This window comes from Aulonocara sp. 'chitande type north' Nkhata Bay, linkage group LG14 (genome assembly GCF_057382095.1).
Source record: "Aulonocara sp. 'chitande type north' Nkhata Bay isolate Kocher_YH1m ecotype deep benthic linkage group LG14, A_spYH_male_GT1.1, whole genome shotgun sequence".
Lineage (NCBI taxonomy): Eukaryota > Metazoa > Chordata > Actinopteri > Cichliformes > Cichlidae > Aulonocara > Aulonocara sp. 'chitande type north' Nkhata Bay.
The window spans coordinates 11550669-11574158 of NC_141357.1; the positions used below are offsets into that span (position 1 = coordinate 11550669).

The 23490-nt window shown below is 40.1% G+C and overlaps 2 protein-coding genes across 5 annotated transcripts; one reads left to right on the plus strand and one right to left on the minus strand.

Annotated features, from left to right (window-relative positions):
* Nucleotides 1-15: 15 nt before the first annotated feature.
* On the minus strand, nucleotides 16-13055 carry LOC147314175 (uncharacterized). 2 transcript variants are annotated; one of them, XM_086260919.1, is made up of 27 exons: nucleotides 13000-13055; nucleotides 11653-11676; nucleotides 8671-8761; nucleotides 7984-8129; nucleotides 7747-7842; nucleotides 7371-7442; nucleotides 5443-5545; nucleotides 5050-5090; nucleotides 4654-4725; nucleotides 4404-4484; nucleotides 4238-4309; nucleotides 4050-4136; nucleotides 3827-3946; nucleotides 3607-3720; nucleotides 3401-3517; nucleotides 3155-3238; nucleotides 2913-2949; nucleotides 2769-2809; nucleotides 2120-2162; nucleotides 1934-2031; nucleotides 1716-1823; nucleotides 1581-1637; nucleotides 1384-1461; nucleotides 1178-1285; nucleotides 993-1070; nucleotides 810-893; nucleotides 16-626 (listed from the first exon to the last, which is right to left on the minus strand). In XM_086260919.1, exons 3-27 carry the CDS (start codon nucleotides 8732-8734, stop codon nucleotides 324-326), a joined length of 2304 nt encoding a protein of 767 aa, XP_086117045.1. In that variant the 5' UTR covers nucleotides 8735-8761; nucleotides 11653-11676; nucleotides 13000-13055; the 3' UTR covers nucleotides 16-323. The 2 variants fall into 2 exon arrangements, with proteins under 2 accessions (XP_086117045.1, XP_086117044.1); XM_086260918.1 differs by lacking the exons at nucleotides 11653-11676; nucleotides 13000-13055 and having other exon boundaries at nucleotides 17-626; nucleotides 3619-3720; nucleotides 8671-11603.
* tp53i13 (tumor protein p53 inducible protein 13) lies at nucleotides 12942-20036 on the plus strand. 3 transcript variants are annotated; one of them, XM_086260921.1, is made up of 10 exons: nucleotides 12942-13038; nucleotides 13648-13847; nucleotides 14005-14082; nucleotides 14376-14411; nucleotides 14828-14886; nucleotides 15590-15668; nucleotides 17491-17619; nucleotides 17949-18149; nucleotides 18266-19256; nucleotides 19387-20036. In XM_086260921.1, exons 2-10 carry the CDS (start codon nucleotides 13731-13733, stop codon nucleotides 19491-19493), a joined length of 1797 nt encoding a protein of 598 aa, XP_086117047.1. In that variant the 5' UTR covers nucleotides 12942-13038; nucleotides 13648-13730; the 3' UTR covers nucleotides 19494-20036. The 3 variants fall into 3 exon arrangements, with proteins under 3 accessions (XP_086117047.1, XP_086117048.1, XP_086117046.1); XM_086260922.1 differs by lacking the exon at nucleotides 12942-13038 and adding an exon at nucleotides 13283-13319; XM_086260920.1 differs by lacking the exon at nucleotides 12942-13038 and having other exon boundaries at nucleotides 13328-13847.
* The last annotated feature ends 3454 nt before the right edge of the window (nucleotides 20037-23490 follow it).

The window sequence follows — 23490 nt, forward strand, 5'->3', positions numbered from 1 at the left end:
ATGCACCAACTAGTAATAATAACAGCAAACACAAACCACAAACATGAATTCACGCTCTTTTATTTCTCAAACCTTTAACCTGTTGTGATCATAAATTGACATTTCCTCCACCAATTGACAAGTTTACAACTGTCAATTGTAAACTTGTCAATTTTAAAAACACAAATCTTTTCTCTCTAATCAAGCGGTGTATTTATTTTGTAAAATTTACTCCAATGAAATCATGACCCAAGGTAACATCATTAAAGCATTCATGATTACATTTAAGTGCTTCCATTGTGATGTAGGCCAGATTTTGGCTGATAACTAAGATCTATGAAATCTTAATATTGGTAAGGTCTGGGCCCTGACAGCAGATCCTTTGAGGTGAAGTGACTAGTGGAGTGTGTCGTGCTGTCTCCAGTCTTCTTCGGGGTGCCCATCAGGCTCTCCATGTAGCTGGGACGTTTGATTACAAGGGATGGCTTGGTGGCAGCTGAAGAACTCACAGGATGCAGCTTCAAGGCGGGAGATGTAAGAGACACATTGGGAGTATCACTTGGCTTGGAGCTGGCAGAAGGTCCACCACCACCTGAGGCTGAAATGCTGGTTTTAGAGTGGCTGCTTTGCTCACCATCAAGGTGGTCCTGGAAATGAACATTAACAATCCATTTTGAACATTTTTAGATTAAAAGCTTTTTTTGTTGTTTCTATTGATTTCACTTCCCGAGGAGCCAAAACTTCGGTAAAAAAGAATAACACTAAAATTATTATTTGTCATTTTTCTTTCATATAATCTGATGATATTAGCATGTTACAGGTCATTTTACCTGTTCCTCCCTTTTCTCACTCTCCTCCTTTTTATTTTCCTTGTCGCTGTCACTACCAGAGGAGCCTGAACTGGAGCTTGAGTCCTGCTCAGAGAGGAAGCATTAGAAACTCATCAACTCACAAATATGATTACCAAAATGAGCAGAGACACTTTTTTTTTCCATCACACAGAGTAGAACTACCTTCTTTTTGTCTTTCTTCTTTTTCTTCTTCTTGTCATCATCACTGCTGGAAGAAGAACCCGAAGAGGAACTGGAATCCTGGGATGTAAATATGATAGTGAGGTCACACAATCATAAGACGGATAGGAACCAGAGTTTTGAAAATATACAAAGGAGGAGGAGGCAGTGAGTCCACTCTTCTTTACCTTTTTCTTGTCTTTCTTCTTCTTTTTCTTCTTATCCTTCTTCTTCTTTTTCTTCTTATCATCATCACTAGAAGAATCACTTGAGGAGCTTGATGAAGAAGAAGAATCCTGGACAAAAAACAAGGAACATATTTCATTTAGAGGAATTACAGTAGCTTATAAATAAATAAAGTCAACCTAAAACCTTAAAGTGGATGGCCCCTCACCTTCTTTTTCTTCTTCTTCTTCTTCTTCTTCTTCTTCTTCTTCTTGTCCTTCTTCTTCTTCTTCTTCTTCTTCTTTTTCTAAATACGAAAACGAAGACTCAATTTAAATTGTGCAATCTTCTATCTTTCATCATTTTGAGTGCGGCAAATGTGTTTGCAAAGACGAAAATGGCAATATTTGTAGATGTTCTTCTCACCTTGTCATCATCACTATCGGAGGAAGAAGAGGAGCTATCATCAGAAGAGCTAGAATCCTAGAAAGTGCATCAGTCAGTCAGTAACAGAAATACACGATTTTCTGTAAAATATATATTTAGACTTTTTCTAGCCACCTTCTTCTTCTTCTTCTTCTTTGTCTGCTTCTTCTTCTTTTTCTTCTTCTTTTTCTTCTTTTCATCTTCACTATCAGAGGAAGAAGAAGAAGAAGAAGAGCTGGAATCCTGTAAAAGAGTTGAACAATTACAAGTTAAATTTATTATTATTAGTATATATTATTATTAGTAGTAGTACTGTTATTAGAGTTCTGTATGGGTAGCTGACAATCTTTTACCTTTTTCTTTTTCATTTTCTTCTTTTTGTCCTTCTCTTCCCCTCCTCCTTCATCATCACTCAGGTTGCCATCCTCAGGTACTGCCTCTACTCCCCCTGCTAGACAGGAAACATCATTGCCATCAATACCATTGCCAATGCCATCAATGCTATTTGATCTATGTAAGAGCTAGAGAAGCATACATACCAGCCAATGTAGAGGAGACTTTGCAATCGTCTGAAGTTTGAAGCTGTCATGGGAAAGGAAAGTAACTATTATATCTTTTTCTTTCTGTCATGCCTTTCTATATAAAACCAGGACGTGGTCACCATGATGTGACCACTCCTGTTTGTAGGCTCCCTAAAGCACTGAGTCAGCTGTAAACATTTAATTTTTCTCAACATGGGGAGAAACCAAGGACACTGAAAACTCCTGTGGAATCATCTTTTCAATGAAGCAACAAACTCCAGAGCAAGAAAAAAAAACTGTAGGTCTTCTGTTAGCCACTTGAGGCTGATCCCAAAAACCTGTCAGCTCCATTAATCTCTCTCAAGCTTTTGTCTCTTGTGCACCGTCATCTTTAGCTATCCCGGTACTTCTTATCTAGGCTAGCAACTTGACAGCCACACAATAAATTTGCACTGAACCATTCTCAGCTTTATCATCTTTTCTGAGTCCAACAGGGCAATCATAATATATAAAAGGAACATCATGCAGTCCTTACTTAAACCTGAAACTGGCAACCGAGAAAAATTATCATGAATAAGTTTGCATCGGCTGTCGCTCTTTTGTTTGCACGTATTGAGTTTGTGCATGCAGGTGTAGTGTGAAAAGTATGCGTGAGCAAATATTTCACCTTGCCAGGAACCTTTTCATCTGGTCCTGGAATCACACCACCTACAAAAATGGAGAAAAGGCAACCAAAAGGATCAACATAATGTAAATGTTTGGCTACTGTGATTTATATTACTGTGCACAAGAGCAAGTAGAAAACACTCACCTGCTGCTGACAGAACAATATCACTCTGCTCTTCATCCTGAAAGAAGACACAGAAGCACACGCACACAGTTAAGCTAAAAAAATAAACTTCACAAACTTTCAAAATGATAAAAGCTGAGTTGTTAGGAATCATTTCCTGATAGTGAAAAGCCAGTGAGAGGGCAAATGTGTTCACTGTGGGCGGGTTATCACAGAGCAACAGGACTGATGCTTTTATTAAACACAAACACAAGTTACTTTACTTTTTTCTCATCGTCCTCCTTCTTCTTGTCCTTTTTCTTTTTCTCCTTGTCACTGTCAGAAGATGAGGATGAAGAGCTGGAATCCTGCATTAAGGAAAAGAAACATCATTCATCTTGTTGTTTAAATAAAGAAATGAAACCCCTATGGTAAGGTTTCTTCTTCATTGTTCATGCCTGGATACTGACTGTATATTTTGTAACGTCATATGAATGTAAGAGGACAACAAACATCCACATCTGTTTTACCTTTTTCTTGTCCTTCTTTTTCTTCTTCTTCTTGTCCTTTTTCTTCTTCTTCTTTTTCTTCTTCTCATCCTCACTATCAGAAGAAGAAGAAGAGGAGGAGCTATTTGAGCTGCAGTCCTGTGGAAAAATGAATATATTTAAAACAAAATATCATCAATGAACTGTGATACAGAAATAGAGAAATTAGTCAGTTGAAAATTAAGAACCTCAGGCATTACCTTCTTCTTTTTCTTCTTCTTGTCCTTTTTCTTCTTCTTTTTCTTCTTGTCATCCTCGCTGTCAGAAGAAGATGAAGAAGAGGAGCTATCTGAGCTGGAGTCCTGTGGAAAAACAAATGTATTTAAAACAAAAAAGTCTTAATGAACTTTTAAACACAAGTGAAATAGAAAGATTAGTCACTTGAAAATTAAGACGCTTGGACAATACCTTCTTCTTTTTCTTTTTCTTGTCCTTGTCCTTTTTCTTCTTCTTTTTTTTCATCTTGTCATCCTCACTGTCAGAAGAGGATGAAGAAGAAGAGCTATCAGAAGACGAGGAGCTGGAGTCCTGTGAAAGGAAAAAATATAGTTAACACACAAAAATCTCTTTAATAAATGAGTTTTAACACAGAAGTAAAATACACTTGAAAATTAAGAAACACGGGGAATACCTTCTTCTTTTTCTTCTTCTTCTTGTCTTTTTTCTTCTTCTTTTTCTTCTTGTCATCCTCGCTATCAGAAGAAGAGGAGCTGGAGTCCTGTGAGAAAGGAATAAAAAGTATTCACATAAAATCTATTTCTGTCTGCACATTAACACAGACACATCAGGCAGACAGACACATCATAGTGATGTTCATACCTTCTTCTTCTTCTTTTTCTTCTTCTTCTTCTTGTCATCTTCACTGTCAGAAGATGAAGAAGAGCTGGATTGCTGTGAGAAAGGAATAAAAAGTATTAAGTATAAATCATTCTCTGTCTTTTTCCTCAGAGTTACATACATGTGGTGACAATGGTGAGTTTCACACCTTCTTCTTCTTTTTCTTCTTCTTCTTCTTTTCGTCCTCACTGTCAGATGATGAACTATCAGATGATGAGGAAGAAGATTCCTAGGACAGAGGACGTATAATACATATTCATTAACATAGTCTACCATACCTACCATAGTCTACCTTTGTCTCTGTCATTTGTCATTTATGGTATGTTGAAATTTGATAGTCTTATTAAACAATTAGTCGTCGTAAAATTTGCCAGTTTTGGAGGGGAAATTAAACCCACTTTCTTCTTCTTTTCCTTCTTCTTCTTCTTTTCCTTCTTCTTGTCATCCTCATCATCTGATGAGCTAAAATCCTGAGACAAATAAAAATAAAATTACAATGATAAGTTTGGAATGTTTTGATGTATTGTGCTCTGTTTTTCACACAACCGAGTGGATTGGTGGATCGGTACACAGGACCTATATGATTGATTCAAATTAAGAATTTTTTTCTCTGCTAAACATGTACGGCATGTAAATTATGGTTTGCAATACATTTCTCATGAATCTGATGAAATCCTGATGAAAAAACATGTTGGTCGATTAATAAAGCTGTTCTCTGTACCACAGGTGTTACTGGAGCGTCGACCTCTTTAGCAATGCAATGTATAAAATTACAGACTTGAGTTGTTTCTCACCTGACCAAGATCGTCTGCATGTTTTATTTGGCCATTGGAACCTGGTAAGATTGAATGCAACAAAATGCAATGCATTAGTTTAATCATTCTGGAAACAAAAAGACATTTTGTTATGTAAACAGCTGGTCTACTATGATCACAGAATGTGGGGTTGCAGGATGGTTTAGGACATGTTGTTATAAAGGGGATCTAGACACAGCCCCCATTCTGGCTTTGTGAGCTGACCTCAGCACTACTCCACGATAACCCAATGAATGTTCAGTATCTGTTTGTGAACGGCAAATTAAACAAACTAGCCGTTTGATTTAATTGAAATTTCAGGTTCATCGAGCGAACGCTGCAAACCAGAAATCAAGAACAAACTGTCATCGTGAAATAGCGTAGATCACCTACCAGCCTGAGATATGACGACACTGTCGTGGATATACTCTTTCTCCTTGTCTTTTTTCTTCTTCTTTTCCTTCTCCTTTTTCTTCTTCTTCTTTTTCTTTTCATCCTGCCAGGAAACATTGAACAGCAGTTGTTTCGTAAATGCATTTTTATTTCGCGTGTATTCATGCAGTGTTGCATTTGTATTAATAAAAAAGACTCGGGAGAAGGATTCAAAATCAGACATCAAAACCAACTCACAGTATGCACATCCACGCATAACCATGCATGAGCAGTGATGCATGGAAGCATGCACACAATGGATATGTTACTGTATTCTCGTGATAAGACACATAACTTTCTCAGACACAACTCATGGGTAGCTGGATGAGATCCAAAAGATATCATTGTTAATGGGCGTGTTCCTCTCACATAGTTTGTCATTTCAGATCAGGACATTAAAGTCTATCGCCTGTTGAGAAATCATTTCTGCTGCTCTGTATACTTATTTTTGAGACCTTCTACTTCAGTAAGTTAAATAAAGTCACAATAAAGCTCATCAGTTGTTAAGTCCTATCCGAGGTGACCCACTAGGTGGTTAACTGGTTGTTGCTTTGTGTCTTTGACCTTTGTCTTTTTATCTTAAAATCATGCAATAGCAAAATAACTGGCTTTTCCTGAGTCTCCAGTCTTTACACCCACATCATGTCATCATATGACTGCAGTCATCTAAAAGTTGCAAAATTGGAAAACTAGACAAAACTGGAATTGCGAGTCATTGTGTGCTCCTTGAGTTATTTTAAGAGCTGAAATTGACAAGAGCAGGGAGAAGACTGGCGTGCTTATCTATCAGTTTGCTGAGAGACAGGATAAAAATGCAGTTTTTAGATTCAATCCACCCTAAATATTCACTGAACAGACAACATCTTTAGACAGTATCCTCACTGGAGGCAGATACATAATTAAATGGGACAATCAATCCTATGTGAGCCGATTTGAAATTGTGCTTCCAGCCAAGGACTTTGTATAGCTGCTTTTCGTAAGGATTTACATAAACAAAACTGCAAAACTCTCCAAGTGTTTGGAAGGGTATTCACATAAGCAAACATCAATTAATGACTGTAAGCAATGTTGTCATGACTAAGTCATGTAATGGCAGCACCTGGTAAATGACAGGTTAGAGCAGGCATGGAGCTGCAAGGGAGTCGTGTTTTTCTACTTGGTAATAAGCACATACAGAAGCTACATGTGAGCAAGAAAACCCTGGCTTCTCCTAAAACCTGAATCTATTAATAAAGGTGAAAATTCTAATGAAAACAGACCAGTCACATGATCACAGAAATTACACACTTATTCAGATTTATTACATTAGAATTGAAGGCTCTAGATCAGCCATCAATCATTACAACTTACTTCTGTCGAGGGTCTGCTGTTGTGTTTGACTTTGTGTCTCATGTGTCAACATACAGAGAACAAAAGCGCTCTGGACAGCCCTCACAAAACTCTTTTGGATGCCTGACCTTAGCAGGAGCTTTTAAAAAAGGCTCTCAAAGACCCATCACAGGATCTGTGGTTAGGTGTAAATGTGTGTGTCATGCATGTGGGTGTGCGGATAAAACTGCTTTGTCACTTTATCAGCAAAACTACAATTTACCAATAAACACAAAGTGCTCTGCACGGATGCATCAGCAACATTTTGGTGCACACTTTTGCTCGCACTGACTAGTTAAAAATGCCCCAGTGTTACAAGTGGTGTGTGACAAACTGTGACCTCCATATCAAATAGTGGTTGGAAATAACACGAGGCATTCGGTCTGAAAGTTGAAGTGGCTGTTCGAGAAGTGTTTTTCTTCCATGGCTCCACATGTGAAGATCGCATTTATTTCGATTTCTGTTGAACAAATAATTTTCCTCTTGAAACCCTGATCAGCACATGCCAATCTGCAATTTACCTCACTATCACTGTCTGAGGAGCTACTGGAGGAAGATGAAGATGAAGAAGAGGAGGAGGAGGAGCTGGAGCTCTGTTAAGAAAGAAGGAGAATATTAGTGCTTAATTTTACGTACAGAAGTTTATGTAAACAATCTTTTGTTTATGAAACGATACATGAGAAGGAATGAGCCATGGCCAACACGCCCCAGTGAGTTTCTGTCATACGAGGGCAAGTTGTGTCTGTGACTGCATATGGGAGAGGCCCTTCAGGCACTTGGCAACACACATTGAGTTAACTTAGCAGATACCAGAAAACATTTACAAACAAAAAATTCCAAATACAATCAATACCGTTTTCATCGGCAGTTCACTTTACTGAACTCTGTCACACTTACTTTCTTCTTCTTCTTTTTCACCTTCTTTTTCTTCTTTTCTTTCTTGCCGATACCCTCATCTTCGCTGTCTGGAGAGCTGTCAAGTGAATACATCTCCTGGTAAACACAAGAGAGGAGAAAGTACATGTGTTATCTTCAGTGGGGATATTGAGCCTGTGAACAGAGCTGCTTTAATTGCTTCACTGTCATTAGATAATGGAGAAGTCACAACATGTGTGCTTTGTTTCTCCTGCTCACCTCATCTCCTGTTCCTGCAGGTTTCCCGATCTGAGTCTTGTCTCCCTGCGTCTTGGCCAGCTCCGCAGGCCCTTCTACTTCAGCCGGGGGCTGCGAACCGCCAGAGGGCACCGCTGCAGGCTCGACGCCTGCAGTGTCTCCTCCACCTGCAGTTAAACAATTCAGGTGAGCAGTGTTACAAATATCTGCCTGAAAGACATCAATTTTTCTGAACGCTCAACTAATGAGTAATCTGTATATACAAACATCTGTCTTATCAGCCTATTTTTAACATGCACTTTTAATAAAATATTAAAATAAATAAAAAACACATATGACAGCATCATATGCCAGGACGTCCTTGTTATCCAACTTTCTTAAAAGGACAGCCAGGTTAAAACAAAGAAATTAAAAATCAGTCATCAACACTAAAACTGTGCCTGCATATACTTTATAGTTGGCTATAAATCAGTGAATACTCTAATAATTAACAATTTGGGGAAGTGCCACACCCCTGACAGCAGGAGAAAGGTTTAAAAAGAGCCTGCTGTCTACAAATATGAAGCGGTAGGAGTGCATCAGCTGCAATCTCCCTGCAGCGGTTATTCTGCACATTTAAAAAGGCATTATCCAAAAATAAATACATTTAATCCACACTTTTCAAACTGTAAAAGAAAAAAGAAACAAGCCAGTTAACAAATAGCAAACCTTTGAGGAGGGTGGACTCCATTTCGGTCCAGTTCTCTCCTCTGTCCAGGAGTCCAGGTCTCATCTGACAAAGCCACCTGATCACATTTATAACTAGAAAAAATTGCATTTCCTGCGAAAATGCTGTGTGGATGCCTTACGCTGAAGATTTCTGCTGAAAAAAGCAGAAAAAGTTGAAAAAACAAAAAACATTGCCCTGAGCGAGATTCGAACCTGGCCTTTCTGATCTATAGGCGGCGTCTCACCTTACTGGACCAAACTGATTCTTACAAAGAAGAGGTGGAGAGACTGACAATTCTGGTGAAATTAGCAGAAGCTGCTTAGTATTGTGCTAATAAGAGGTGAAAAGGCTAAACATTTAGCAGAAAAGAGGTGAATCAGAAGAAGTTCTGCTGAAAAGAGGTAAAGAAGCAAAAAGATGAGTTGAAAAGAGGTGTAGAAGTGCTTGCTGAAGATGGCTGTATGTGTAATGACACACTGGAGAGTGTCAAGAAAGCAGAGCGCATGCAAGCAGGGAACATGTGTAGCAACTGTCACAGGTAGGATTCGAAACTCTGCCCCCGGGTCTCACGGCAGCTGCCCTACCCTCTGAGCCAAATGAGTTCTGGTCTCAAGCAAATATATGATGAGAGAGAAAATGTGCACTGTGGAGCAGAAGCTCAAATTAGCAGAAAAGAGGTGAAGAGGAAGAACTTTGTTGTGAAATGAGGTAAAGAAACTGAAATTTGTGCTTAAAACAAGTGAAAAAGCTGAACTCTGAAATCCTGCTAAAACAGTAGTAGAGGCTGATATTTTTCAGCTACTCACTGAGCCAAACTGGTTCTCACGTAACTGAAAAAAGGTGGAAAAGCTTAAAATTCTAATGAAAACAGCAGAAGAGGCTAAGTGCACTGTGGAGCAGGAGCTCTAATTAGCAGAAAAGAGGTGAAGAGGAATAATTTCTGCTGAAAAGAGGTAAAGAAGCAAAAAGCCGAGTTGAAAAGAAGTGTAGAAGCAGAAGTGCTTGCTGAAGATGGCTGTATGTGTAATGACACACTGGAGAGTGTCAAGAAAGCAGAGCGCATGCAAGCAGTGAACATGTGTAGCAGCTGTCACAGGTAGGATTCGAACCTCTGCCACCGGGTCTCACGACAGATGCCCTACCCTCTGAGCCAAATGAGTTCTGGTCACAAGCAAAGATATGATGAGAGGGAAAATGTGCACTGTGGAGCAGCAGCTCAAATTAGCAGAAAAGAGGTGAAGAGGAAGAACTTTGTTGTGAAATGAGGTAAAGAAACTGAAATTTGTGCTTAAAACAAGTGAAAAAGCTGAACTCTGAAATCCTGCTAAAACAGCAGAAGAGGCTGATATTTTTCAGCTACTCATTGAGCCAAACTGGTTCTCACGTAACTGAAAAAAGGTGGAAAAGCTTAAAATTCTAATGAAAACAGCAGAAGAGGCTGAGTGCACTGTGGAACAGAAGCTCAAATTAGCAGAAAAGAGGTGAAAACAGCAGAAGAGGGTGAGATTTGTGCTGATAAGAGGTGAAACTGCGGAACCAATCAGAGGTACTGCTTCTGTCTGCTTCATCAGGCTGTGTACTTGTATGTATTTCTGCCATAGACTGTTAACCAGAATCTGAGGTCCATATTAGAAAAGCTGCTAAAATCATTAAACTTTGCAGAATTGTAATAAATTATCAATATGAATTACCGGTCTGTGATAGTGTATAAATTTGTAGTTAAAAAAAAAACATGTGGGCCAAGGTGGAATCGAACCCACGACCTCTGGTCTGAAGAGCGGTGTCATTACCAATCGCGCCACCTCTAAGGGGGCGGGCGCTTTGAAAAAAAGGGTGATGAGGAGTCAGAATTAGATCGCGGTGAGACGCGAAAAACGCCGTTTTTTGGAGTTACAAAACGTCGTGTAACTCAAAAACTAGGTGGGATAGAAGCATAATTCTTGCACTGGGTGAATCAGCGGACTTTGGTGTACTTTGACTGCGATTTACATAGCTCTTTGTATCTCCGTCGCGGAGATATGACGAGAGAAGAAACGGCTTCATTTTCGGAATTTGAAAAATGAGAGGAGGACAGATTTCCACCCCTCAAACAAGTCTAACTCATCTCAGAACGGTAATAGGTGAGAAAATAATTCTTGAATTGTGAGTGTCAGGAGTGTCTGAAGATATACAGGGACAAGCCTCATGTCTTAACTTTGCTTCGTTAAGGAGATATGACGATTTGAAAATGCCTTCAGTTTCAGTATTTCAGCTCTGAGTTTCACAACCTCCCCATAGACTTTGAATGGGGAGTTTTTAGACCATGTGTCACTTCGAGGCAAATTGTGAAAAAAACGTAACTCTCACAATAATTATAGTGACACTGTCTTAAAGCCAGCAAAAATACCTACGTTTTGATGTATAATTTGTGGAAGTTGAGTGGAAATTGAGCGAGTAGCAAGGAGTTGTTCAGACATGAAGAGAAAATTCAGAACGGACGAGTGTGCAGTGGGAGTTAATTGCATAGCAACCATAGCAACACATGTATTTTCTGAAAAATCACAAAGTTGTAACTGAAAACTTAAAGAGTCATTACATGAAAACGGTAACAGATATGAAAAAGCTGAATCACACAGGAATAGCCCAATCATCTGAGAACGTTTTAAAGTTTGAATGGAGTTTCTAGGTGAAAGTATGAGGAAGTAGTTAAGTTTCAAAGACAAGCAAGTTTTAGCAGAATTGTAGAAGTTTCCCATTCATTTCAATGGGACAAATTAAAGGAAAAAAGTGTAATATTTTAAAAAGTATAATAGTAATAAGTACCAAAAGATATAGCAGTCGAAAGCAGAAATAGCAGAACAGTTTAGAGTTTGAATGGTAAAAATCGGCTGAAAACTGAGGGAGTAGTTAAGCGGCAAAGAAACGGAGCAACTAGAATAATAAAGGATAAAGAATAAAGAGAAACAGGATCTCAATAGTGTGGATGCCTACGGCATCCACCCAACAAGGTGTGGGTGTGTGGAGCCCTGGGGTGGAGAAACAGGGAGAGCCAAAAGCAGAAACTTCCCCACATCAGTTTCAAAATAAAGGTCACTATAAAAGAAAGTCACCAATCAGTTCTGACTGTTATCTTTTTTTTGTACCCACTACTTATTTTTCACCACGAAAAGTTCACGGCTGTCTTTTAAGAGGATAGCTGATTATCTGATCTAATTCTCTAAATTGTATTTATTTGCCTCAGTCTTATTCAGAAAGCTGCTTACATACATTGTATTTGACTGTCACCATCTGTTTGTGTTAGTTACTTAGCTTGAAAGGCTGGTTTACCTGTGCAAACAGGTGGTGCTAGTTTTATGACTGGAATGTAGCCTGTGGGCATTATCTGCATGAATTAAAACATTTGGAAAGTGTTGCAGAAGGAGGATTACCATTGCTCTAGCAGGTCAAAGCAGGGAATTATCAAAATAAATAAATAAATGTAACTATCCATGATTCCAAAATGTAGGAATAGGTTTAGGGGAATAAAGCTCTTTGCCTTTAATGTGGAGCATTAAAGGAAAAAATAGAAAGAGAGAGAGAAGTGATTTAATCATGTTGCTGCTATGTCGCCTCCTAGAGGAGGATCATGGTTAACTTAAAACCACAACATTCTGCTAAGCAGGGGTGTTCCTGGGCCACATACAATCTTTTTGATCTGGAGTGAGAAAAATAAAAATAAACTGAGAAACTTTATTTAAAAAGGAAGGATTTGTGTTATTAAAATTTTATTAAAGTGCAACAAAGTGCATTCTGAAGATGTTTAAATGCTTAGAAAAACTAAAACCATGAGTCCAAATGCAATTTGCCCCATTCAAAGTTTTGCCAAATGCTAGAATGCAGTAAAATGCAATAGTGCTTTCCGAAAGTCTTTCAAAGGTTTTTTCCCACCCATTTTCAGTCCAGTTCTTGTACAGACCCTTTTTAGAAGTTTCTTTTTAAACCCACTTAACGCTGAGCTGTGAATTATTCAAGCATAAAAAATGTACCTGAGCATTTAATGCCCTTCAAGAGGCCCGGAGAAGAATAGGCAATGTAAGAAATGACAAGAAAGCTTGGCTAAGAGAGTTCAGGCTGTTGTAAAGAATAAAAGTGTTCATCTTAAATATTGACTTTCATATATGTTATTATCATACAAAGTCTTTTTGCCTTATATACTTTTTTCCATGCATATTTGCACATCTTCAATAAACCAATAAAGTGAGACGTGGCTCAGAGAACTGTAAGGACTTTACTGCAATTTTCACACTTTGCAGTTAGTCAGCGGGACAACACAGGCCCTTTCACTGGTCCCCGAGCCGCGTGTTTGATACCTCTGAATCTGTTTCTTCGTCGCTTCCGTAGTACAACTGGTCAGTGAAGTTAGCTAAAAAGGCTACAGGCTTGAGATCCGGAAATGGGGGCTTAAATAAGAGCGAAATGAAGTCCCACAATACCACTTGAAGATTAAAAAATAATAATCAAAATGCATTTTAAATAAATAAATAAATATATATATATATATATATATATATATATATATATATATATATATATATATATATATATATATATTTATTTATTTATTTATTTATTTATTTATTTTTAATTCCTCTTGAATACAACTAATATGTGGAAAGAGAAGCAACTTTAGGTAAGGTCAACGGTCAACGGAAGACAGCAGGTTTATTTTGAAATTTATCCGGAAGAAGTTACGGCGTGTAGCTGTATCTTAGGTTGTATACCAAACTCTGGCGAAGGATAGAAATACGCTTTCTTTTATTTACGTTTTTTGTGTTTTAAATCACGAGTTTGTCAGTCTAGTTTAACTTCATAATGTAGAGGAGCTAGCTAACGCTCGTTTGCTAGCGGAAAGCCGGCACAGAGGGACGGTTACTTTGTTGACCCTCATCCGCACGTCTTACCGCTCTTTGGTCATGTTTCTGTACCCAACACATTTTCTGTTTTGGGGCATTTTAAAGGGTCACTTCTTCGGCCACTCTGTACGTGGAGGACCTACGGTGCGCTATGACTTCTAGCTAAACTCGACTGACTGGTCGTCGTCATGCCGAGAGAAGCGACGTCCGCTCCGCTGACGGTGACTGTGCTGGCAGTGCTGTGGGTCAGTGTGGGTCGGTGCCATGTCTTCGGATCTCTGGGGCAAGGATGTGATAATGGAAAGGTAACAGTCTCACTACCTGTGTGTGTCTGCTGGTGTAAATAAAATCCATGTTTTAAGTCATATGGTTTATAACCTAGTATTGGTGATTAAAATGCACTTATTTTACGTGTGTGTGTGTGTGTGTGTGTGTGTGTGTGTGTGTGTGTGTGTGAGATAGCTCTCTTTGGAGAGGGACCTGCCTGCGGATGCTGTTTATTGGGACTGTGCTGCGTCTGCATGGCCAGAGTTTACTCAGGTAAACATGGAAATTCATACACCTTAGTCTAACAAATTACCACCATAATCACTGTGGCTCATATGGGAGGGGTGTGGTGCACTTACACCGGTTGCCAGGAAATGCAAACAATCATATGAATGAGACTGTTGTGATAAACCCTGCACACACAGCAAATGAGCTGTGTGTGCAAATTCGACCCACTTCGAATCACCTTGCGGCTTCACACTGTTACATATGTAACAGTGTGTAGTTAGTTGTTGGGGTTGCTTTGTTCCCAGATTACAAGTGTTCCTTCTAATTCCTCTTTTCAGAGACTTCCGAGTATTGACACAGCGTACAATCCTGAGGTGAGTAAACACCAGGCAGTTTACTTAAGAATCTCATATCTGGACTTTTTACGCAACCTTTGGCCCTCTAAACATAAAGCATGACTTGGTTATCTCCTAAAATCAAAGTGCAACTGGATAACACTTCAAACAAGTCCCATTCACAGTTCACTAAATTTGAACCCAATTCATTCTTTTATTTTCTTAACCATTTTTTCCTCATGTACTGTCCTGAGGGAGCTGAAGCCTCTCGCAGCTGACATTTGAAACCAGTACATGTATTAGCTCAAAAGCTTTACCAAGCAAGTGTGTTAGTTGCAACAAGATTCAGTTTGAGTTAACCAAACCAGCTTTTTTGCTTAGTAAAAGTAATTTGTGTGAAATTTACTAGAAGCTAACTAAGTGTTTGTCTTGTGTGCTTGATGTTTTCATTTCAGCCAGCTAGGCAGATATGCATGGATAAATCTATCTCCTACTATCACCGCATTCCTAACAGGTGAGTGTACAGGTTGATGAGTAAGTTCACTAGAGCTGCAGAATACCTTACTGGATGGCCATACAATTATTTCTGTTTTTACAAAGAGCTGACAGATACACAAGCTTAGTATTGTTACAAAAAGCATTGTTTTACTACATTAAAGCAAGCAACACACTGGTCACTTTATGTGGTACACATTGGTAATACCGAGTTTGACCTCTTTTGGCTTCAGAACTACCTTAATTCTCTAGAATGGTGTAGATTCAACAAGGTGCTGCACACGTTCCTCAGTATTTGGTCCATATAGACATGATAGCATCACACAGTTGCTATAGATTTTTCAACTGAACATCAGTGTGTTGGCTCTCTTGTTCCCACACTGTATTTTTTCATCTGTAGGCATGAAAAGATCAAGAAAAATATTGAAGAAAAAAATCCTGATTGAGGTTGTCATAATTCATGCATGACAGGGTTAAATAACAATAATTACAATGAAACATGTCATACATATATAGTAACATTAAACGACCAGTGGGTGGCAGGGTATGGAGTGACACATCAGTGTCCAATGTAGTGGTTTATGTGCAATTATACCATCAACACTGACACAAATACAAGTAAACAGCCTTTGAAAGGTGTCCACTAGTGACCACTATGCGTGAAAGGGTTAAGGCTTTTGAAGACATTAACCTGTGTTTCTGTGTCGGTGTTTGTGTTGCAGTGGAGCATACAGACCAATAGGAGCAGAGAGCGGAGAGTACTTGTACTGTCCTCCTCAGCGGTGGCTCAATAACTTGCAGGTTAGTTGCACTATTGCACATGGTTTGCTGCTGCCTCTGCCTTTGTATCTTCTGAAACATCAGTTTGTCTGTTCATTGGAGCGATATGTGCATCATGTGTATTCTGTGTAAACTGAGCCTTTTTGCAGTACTTTCAGGACATGTGTTTTTCAGCACTCAGTCACATCCACCTTGAGGCCATACTTTATTGATTGACTTACTTTTTTTCCCCCCTCCGCTAGTGTATTGCGTTTAAGCTTATAGTAACAACCTGTTAATTTGGGGGGCGCATTTTCAGTTAGTTTGCAAAACTGTTTTAACAACAAGCAGCGGATCACTTAGAACCAACAGTTAGGAAACCTTTATTCTCACCTCACTGAACTACAACAAAATTATGGGTATCACTGTTTTGTGCATTAAAGTTCATTAAAGCACACAGTACTCCATAACTCACAGCTATACAAATACTAGCGTTTAACAACTAACAGAGTAACTTTATACTGCTAAATAAAAACCACCCTAAACACACCTCCCTATGGTTAATCATCATCACCGTGACAGTGCACTCGTAGTGTTATACAGTGTGCGTTCTTTTTGTGTTTTTAATTCTAGCCCTGTGTGTATTAACATTAAAAAAGGGGGGATTGCTGACAGCAATAAAAAAACCTGGACACACATACTGGTAGCAGAACAGCATTTTCTACAAGGGAGGAGCTAACTGTAAAATGAGAGAAAATGCAGAGTTTTTAGATAAAGTGTTTTGACCTGTCAATGTGGCGAAGGCATCCTGTACCTTTAGCAGAAAAACAGTCCCAAAGCATAAAGTTTCCACCTCTGTGCTTGACTGTGGGGATGGTGATCTTTGGCTCAGGATCAAAACTCTTCGCATTTAATAGAGGGAAACTGTCATTTTGTCATGAAGCATTTATAGCCATACCATGAATAACAATAGCAGGACTGGAGTATTTCTTTGTTTTTCGTTCCTCGATCCATCCTTTTCTTAATCTAGGTTAGGGTATTATACATTCATAACTATGGCCAATTTAAAATCACCCATTAACAAAACAAGCACGTTTCAGCATTTACTTATTTAACTTTTTTAATCACAGCAAACATTTTTAATTGTAACAGTATGGAAAATGTGTATAGTTTGTACGGCCCGCACCAAACAGGTGGCCTCTCCTAAAAGGAAGGCAGCCACCATTATTACACCTGTGCCTTCTCTATGGTGACAAGTAAAAATGTGTAGTGGGAAGGTCAGTCGCCTACCTGTTTTTGGTTTCTGCTTTAGGAAGGAACGCTTGTAAAATCCGAATACAGCAGATAAAAGCACAGAGGAATCGGGCGTTGACAGTAGAACACACACCTAATTCTTGAGTTACAAATTAGCCTTTATAAGATTCCAAGCTGAAACTCATGTTCATATCAAACTGCAGTCGAGACACGGTGTGTAGTTTTAAGTGCAGCTTAAGAGTAAACCAGGCAAGTGTACCAGCAGTTATTTTCTATGTGTTTGGACCCTTGGTAGGAGGGTTGACACAGACTATGAATTTTCCTTGAAAGTCACAGATTTGGCCTCCTGCAGTAATATGCCAGCATATAATGTGGATCACAGCTAGTTCTCAGCTATCGTTCTCCACAGAGAGAACATCGACCAATAGGAATAGTTTTTTTTTTTTTTAAAGCAACATTAGAAGGACTAATCAGAAAATGTTATGTTGATACAATGTTTATGTTGTTATAAGCACTTGAGTACATAGATGTTAATTAATCATAGAATGCTGCAGTAATGGTGGATAATGGGGAGATTCTGGTCACACGTGCGGTGTTCTGTGTTTTGTAGCGTGGAGCGGCGGTTTTGCTCTACCATCCGTGTGCACCACCTCGCGAGCGTCAGATCCTGTCCGACTTGGCTCGCTCCTGTCTGCAGTCCTACATCTTGACCCCACACCCACAGCTCAGTAAACACATGGTAAGAAACACTTTCATCAACCTTTGTTTTCATCAGAATTTGTTGGATTTCTGGGATGTTAAACACGGATGCTTGTTAGATTTAATACCATTTCAGATTGGAACTCAGGATCTCGGAGAGAGACAAGATGCAAAAGCATTGTTTGCTTTAAGAAGACTGTTGAGGGTGTTGTCCTGTCATTGAACTGTCAGTTATTCGTTAAAAAGGGCCTTTTTAAGAGCACTCAGGCAGATGGTCTTGTACTTCATGGCATCATGAAGTACAAGATAAGTTTTTAGCCTCTGGGAGAAAGGAAATTTACCGAATGTGTTTCTCTGCTCTGTGCTCAGCCTGTAGCTTTTGTGTCCTGGGGTCGCACCTTGGAGCTGTCCACCGCCGCGTCTTTAGACCTCTGTGATTGGCTGGAGGTCAATCACAGAGGTCAGACTTCAAGAAAAGAGTCTGATGGTGTGACGCAGATGAGGAAGTATGCCCTGCTGCTGACCTGGTCAGCAGAGCTGCATCAGCTAGAACAAACAACAAAAATGAAGGTTAGGAAACATGACTCAGGATTGAGCTAGCTTTGTTGAGTTGTGTGATGTTTTTTAACGTACAGACTAGTAAATAAATGAGTAATTTCAGTTGTCTGATATAACTAACATTGCAGGATTCCCTGAGGCAGTGTTGTGAGCGGACCATCTATTCTCTGTTAAGCGGAGCTACAGAGGCTGAACTAGAGCACAGCGTGAAGACCGAACGCTCAAAACAAACAAAAGTGGGAAGCAAAACCAGGCAGATGAGAGCTGCCCTGAAAGTTGTTGACAGCAATGAGAGCAATAACACTATGGCAAATGTCTCCAGAACTGTTCCTCAGCGGTCAGGAGATGGTCAGAATAACAGCAGCACGCTTGGATCATCAGCAGATCAGAGGAAACCTTTTGATCTTTCTAGCTCCAGAGAAGCTCCTCAGGTTCCAACTCAAGCCTCTAAACCCAGGCTCACAGCTCCCTTGGCCTTAAATATCTCTGAGACAGAAGCTCAGAAAGGCCTCAGAAAACTGAACCACTCTCCTGTTTCTGCACATGGTGTGAGCAGTAAACGCACCTTTACCGACAGGCCTGAAGCCCTGATTCTCAAGGAAACAGACTCTATTAAACACAATACCAAAGTGGACAAGTCTAAAGAGAAAATCTTCGACTCATCTGACGGCAACATGGAGGATAATGAAGTGGTAGATGTAAAGGAGAGAGAGCTGGAGCATACGCAGATCCAATGCGCCCCAGGATCTCACCAAAAAAGTGAAAGCACTGGCTCCGACTCTGTGCCTAAACCCCAGTCAGAGGCTCAGGCACAACAGCATCCACAGACAGCCAGCCACAGCCAGCCTATCAGCCGTGACTGCAACAGCTGCGCACCAGGTGAACACTGTGACTGTGTCAAGGCCTCGGGATCAGAGGCCCAAGCTGCTGCTGCTGTTGTATATAGAGAGCTGCAAAGGACCCCGAGGACGGACGAAGCGGCGTGGGCAGCAGCGGCACTAGGCTTCCTGCTGGTTCTCCTGACTCTGTCAGTGCTTCACACTCGTCTGTACCGCCACTGGAGGATCACGCCGAGCCTTTACTGGCACAACCCAAGCGACGACTATGACAGCGTTGCAGGTAACGTCATCAGGGATGAAGAATAGAGCTGTTATGCCCTAATTAAATTAGAATTTTTCTGAAAGATACACATTCTCTTTTAGGTGGAGCTTACAAGCCAAGCTTATTCCTGTTATGTTTTTTCTTCCAGATGTGATCCGCAGAAGGTTGCGAATTGCAAAGAGAAGGCGGAAAAGGGGCAGAAGGCAAGAATGCGTTCTCCTGCCGAGCTCCTCCAGCTCAGATGAATGTCCGTAGAACTGAAAGAAACACCCCCAACACTGTTTGGGAAGAGGGGACCTGAAGGAAAAGAAAAAGGGTGTGTTATGTATGTTGGACTCGTCTTACATGTAGCTGTCTTACACCTACGGTGTGCAGTTTATCTGAGAGAACCTAAATGTTGTAAATTACACACACTATAACAGCCCTACAACCACAATGAACAGGCTCATAGGAATTTGACAGAGGACCCACCATGTCATATTTTTAACATGTGAATATTTTTTTAATTGAAAGGACAAAAATGTTTTATCCAAAAGAACGGTTAACTTATAACCAGCCATTCCCCAAATAGTTCCCGAAACTCTTAAGCTTTAAAAATGTTTTCATAATTAGTTTTACAGAAATGTTTTTTAACTGTAAAGGTTTGATATGCGAAATGTAAGTTGCTGTTGTAAGCAACGCTATGTTTGTGTTGTCATACAAACATGTGAATAGCTGCATTGTGGAGATGTGATTGTGTGATTTGTAAAGAGTGAGTCTACAGGTACTTTGATTAAAATTAAAACTGTAAAGTTAGAACATCCAGATCAGTAATGGATGTGTGTGTGGGGGGGGGAAACAAAATGATCCGGTCTTTTTGAAGGAGGAGGAGAAGAGAACGTGAGTTGAACTGTGATGATCCAGAGCACAATGGAAGGCAGAGTGAAAAGTTTTTGCTGAATGATCTCAAATGTACTTTTGCAGTAAGAAAAAGAAATGCAGGCAAACCCTGGACAATTAAATTGTTTTATTATTTTATTACAAATGTACAGCTTATGAGTTTCCATTACGATTGACCTTTTTAAGTCGTTGTTTTCCCTACTTTACAGTTCTTAATTGTCTTCTGTTAAAAGATAACTCTCCCATCTCCCAAACTGTCGAGCTGTGAAGACACACAGGAATGCGACAGCACAGGCTACAGTGCACTGTCACGGCTGAGAATCTGATGTGTGTGTGCGTGTGTGTGTGTGTGTGTTAAAGTCTGGCTGAAGAGTCAATGTTTGTACCTGTGCATGGCTTGGTCCAACCGATAAGGGTGAGTGTCTGATGTTGTCTATGTGCTAAATTCTGAACAGAATGAAGGCATATAAAGTCTGCAAAGTGTGACAAAACTGACACAAGCATTAAACATTCACACTAGAGGCACCCTATGTAGTGTCCACTAACTCAGAGGAGGACTGGGCCATGTGCGTTTTTAAGACCCCCCCCCCTCCTCGTGATCTTTTGAGATGACTGTAGTGTTAAGCCCAAGTGTGCTTCAGACCATACCCCCACCCATATTTCCATATGCCAACTCCAATCCTGCACCCAATGTACTTGAGCTAAGACCTTTGGGAGAGTGCAGTAAATACTGCAGATCCTACGTCATCCAGCAGGTGTTTTGAAAAATAGTGCAACTAAGATCAAATGAGACACGTTGTCATTCCCATCTTCCCATGGATACGAGCAGGATCGTTAATATGTACAATATGACTACATAGTAACACCACACCGTAACCTCAAAACATTCGAACAACTGCAAGTACATCAGGTGCCGAGACTTAAGAGGTGAGCAAGGACTTGGTGAACAGAGGTCATGGCCTGAAGCCCATTTAGGCCAACAAATATATAAATATCTCACAAACAAAAACTACAGCTTAATATAAAATATAGCATGAAAAATATACGTTCATATATATATTTTTATATATATATATATGGCTCTAGACTAAAACATGGGCAATCATGATTAAAGGGGACACGTTTTTCTTGCTGGCCCCCTGTGTGTGTTGGTGTGTGTGTGTGTGTATAAGTGTGGTAGTATTTCTGTTGTATCAGCAGTCAGTACGAGATCACCGCAACTCAGCCAGTCATACAAGAGATGATGATGACGATGTGCAAAGGCATTCAATATTAAACAATGATACATTTCAAGAGTTTTTCAACGCACAGTCCAAGTTTCCCTCCCATGCAGAGACATGTGTGCAACTATGTCAAAGACTGAGGGGACATGGACTGAAATCCCACGTAGTGATCAGAGTAAAAGATTTAAAAAATATATATATAAACCATAAAATATTGGGGGGGGGGGAAGTGGACAGAAATGATGAGGCATTACCTCAAGGTGTTTGGAGCCGATTTGTCATCTTGTGGGGAAAAACAAAAAGGCAGCAATACAAGACAAACTGAGATGCGACTGTAGTTTGATCCTTCAGTGTTTCAGGTGAGTAACTGAACGCTGAGATTACACAAAAGAGCGAGGTGAGGAAATCTCTCTGTTACTGAGGAAACCAGCTGCGGGAGCACTGGTGAAGGTTTTAGAGTAGAATCTTAACTTTAAAAAAGGAAAAGGGAGAGAGAGAGAGAAAAAAAAAAAGAGGACAGTCCTCCCAGAAGTTCCCAACGTGTTTACAGATATGACCATTTTTGTTCGGCACAGTACGCGACTGACATAAGTCGGTTGAACTGCACTGAGTTTTGTTCCCAACGCTGTCTGCAGAAAGGCAGATGGCTAAAAAGAGACAACTTCTGTGGCCCAGATCAGCAGGCTGTGACAGAAAACTGCTCGCAGGCTTCCACAGAAGCTTGTCAAACAGTCTCAAGGGTAAAAAAAAACAAACAAAAAAAACAACAACATAATAATACTTGGCAAACTAAATCAAGTGCACCTCAGAATGATATCTGTGATCCTGGTTGCCAGATCTGGTGCTTTTGTTTTTTCTCCACAGGTCTACTTTTAAAGCTCAACTCCCAACACACCAGTGTGTCCGCTTAATGACACTCAACAGTTACCAAGTAAAGCACCCGTGCCACATAAGCACTTTTTGAGGAAGACTGGGGCTTAATCCTCCATGTGGAAACCAGATGTTCTTATTATTCTGCTTGGCACTGCGAAAAAATGATTACGAAGGTGATTCTGAGATGATTCCACTGGCTCTGGTAATGAGGCGAACAGTAAGAGAAATCAAGCGCAAAGAAAGAGAGGGGGGAAAAAGACAGCTGAGGACATGAAGGAGGAGCAGTTGAGATCCTGGTCCTGTCATAATACACCATGCCTTTGGCAACCGTTCAACACCCCACAGCCATAAGATGTATATATCACATGAAGGAAAATGTAATAAAAACTCAACTGTCTTTGAAAAGGAGCGCTTGAGAAATGTCGAGGACCTTTTTTTCACAGGCTGATTCGTGTGTTTGTTTGTTTGTGTGCATGTAGACTTAAATCCCAGTAAGAGGTTAACACATACTCCCACCTGTCTCCATATTCAACTAAATGAGACAAGAAAAAAAAAACATACATAAAATAAAAAATGACAGTCAGTAAAATTATCAATACAAAGCAAAAACAATAGGCAAGAAAAACAACAACAACAATAAATCACAATTATTCCAGTGTAAGGGTTTTTGTTTCTGTAAGTCAGTAAAAAAAAAAAAAAAAAAAGTATTTCTGTCAGACCAAACAGACCTGCACATTCAAAAGGCAAAAAGAGGAGAGGAAAGAAAGGAAAACATGCCAGATCATGCTGTGTACCACCAAAAGAAAGGGAAGGTGATGGGTTTAATAAAAAGAAAAAAAGAAAAAAAAAAAAGCTGGAGCCCCTCCTGTAAATGCTTACCCCCATGTGGAAGGAAGTGTGGGAATCAGACTGAGTGGGCTGCAGGTCCTTCTCTGCACCGGACGCTCATCCAGCCTGGGACAGCGTGGGGGTGCGGGGTCCCTCTTCTTTAGAGAGAGGAAAGAAGAGGAGGAAGGACAACCCGATTCCTCGTAAGGACGGAGGGACGGCGATGGTGTGGAGGCTGTTCTATCTACTTCTCTCTCGGAGCATACGCTGCCTCCCTCCCGAAGCGGGAGAAGGAGGGACGATGAGTTACAAGTGAGAATAAATAAAGCAGTCTATGACACGTATGCTCGTCACAGTTTGAGCAGTTTATGGTACACATCCCATTCCAACAGTCTGCTAAGGTCCCTGCGGGCTGTGGTTCCCGTGTTGGCTCCTTCCTTTCGTCCTTC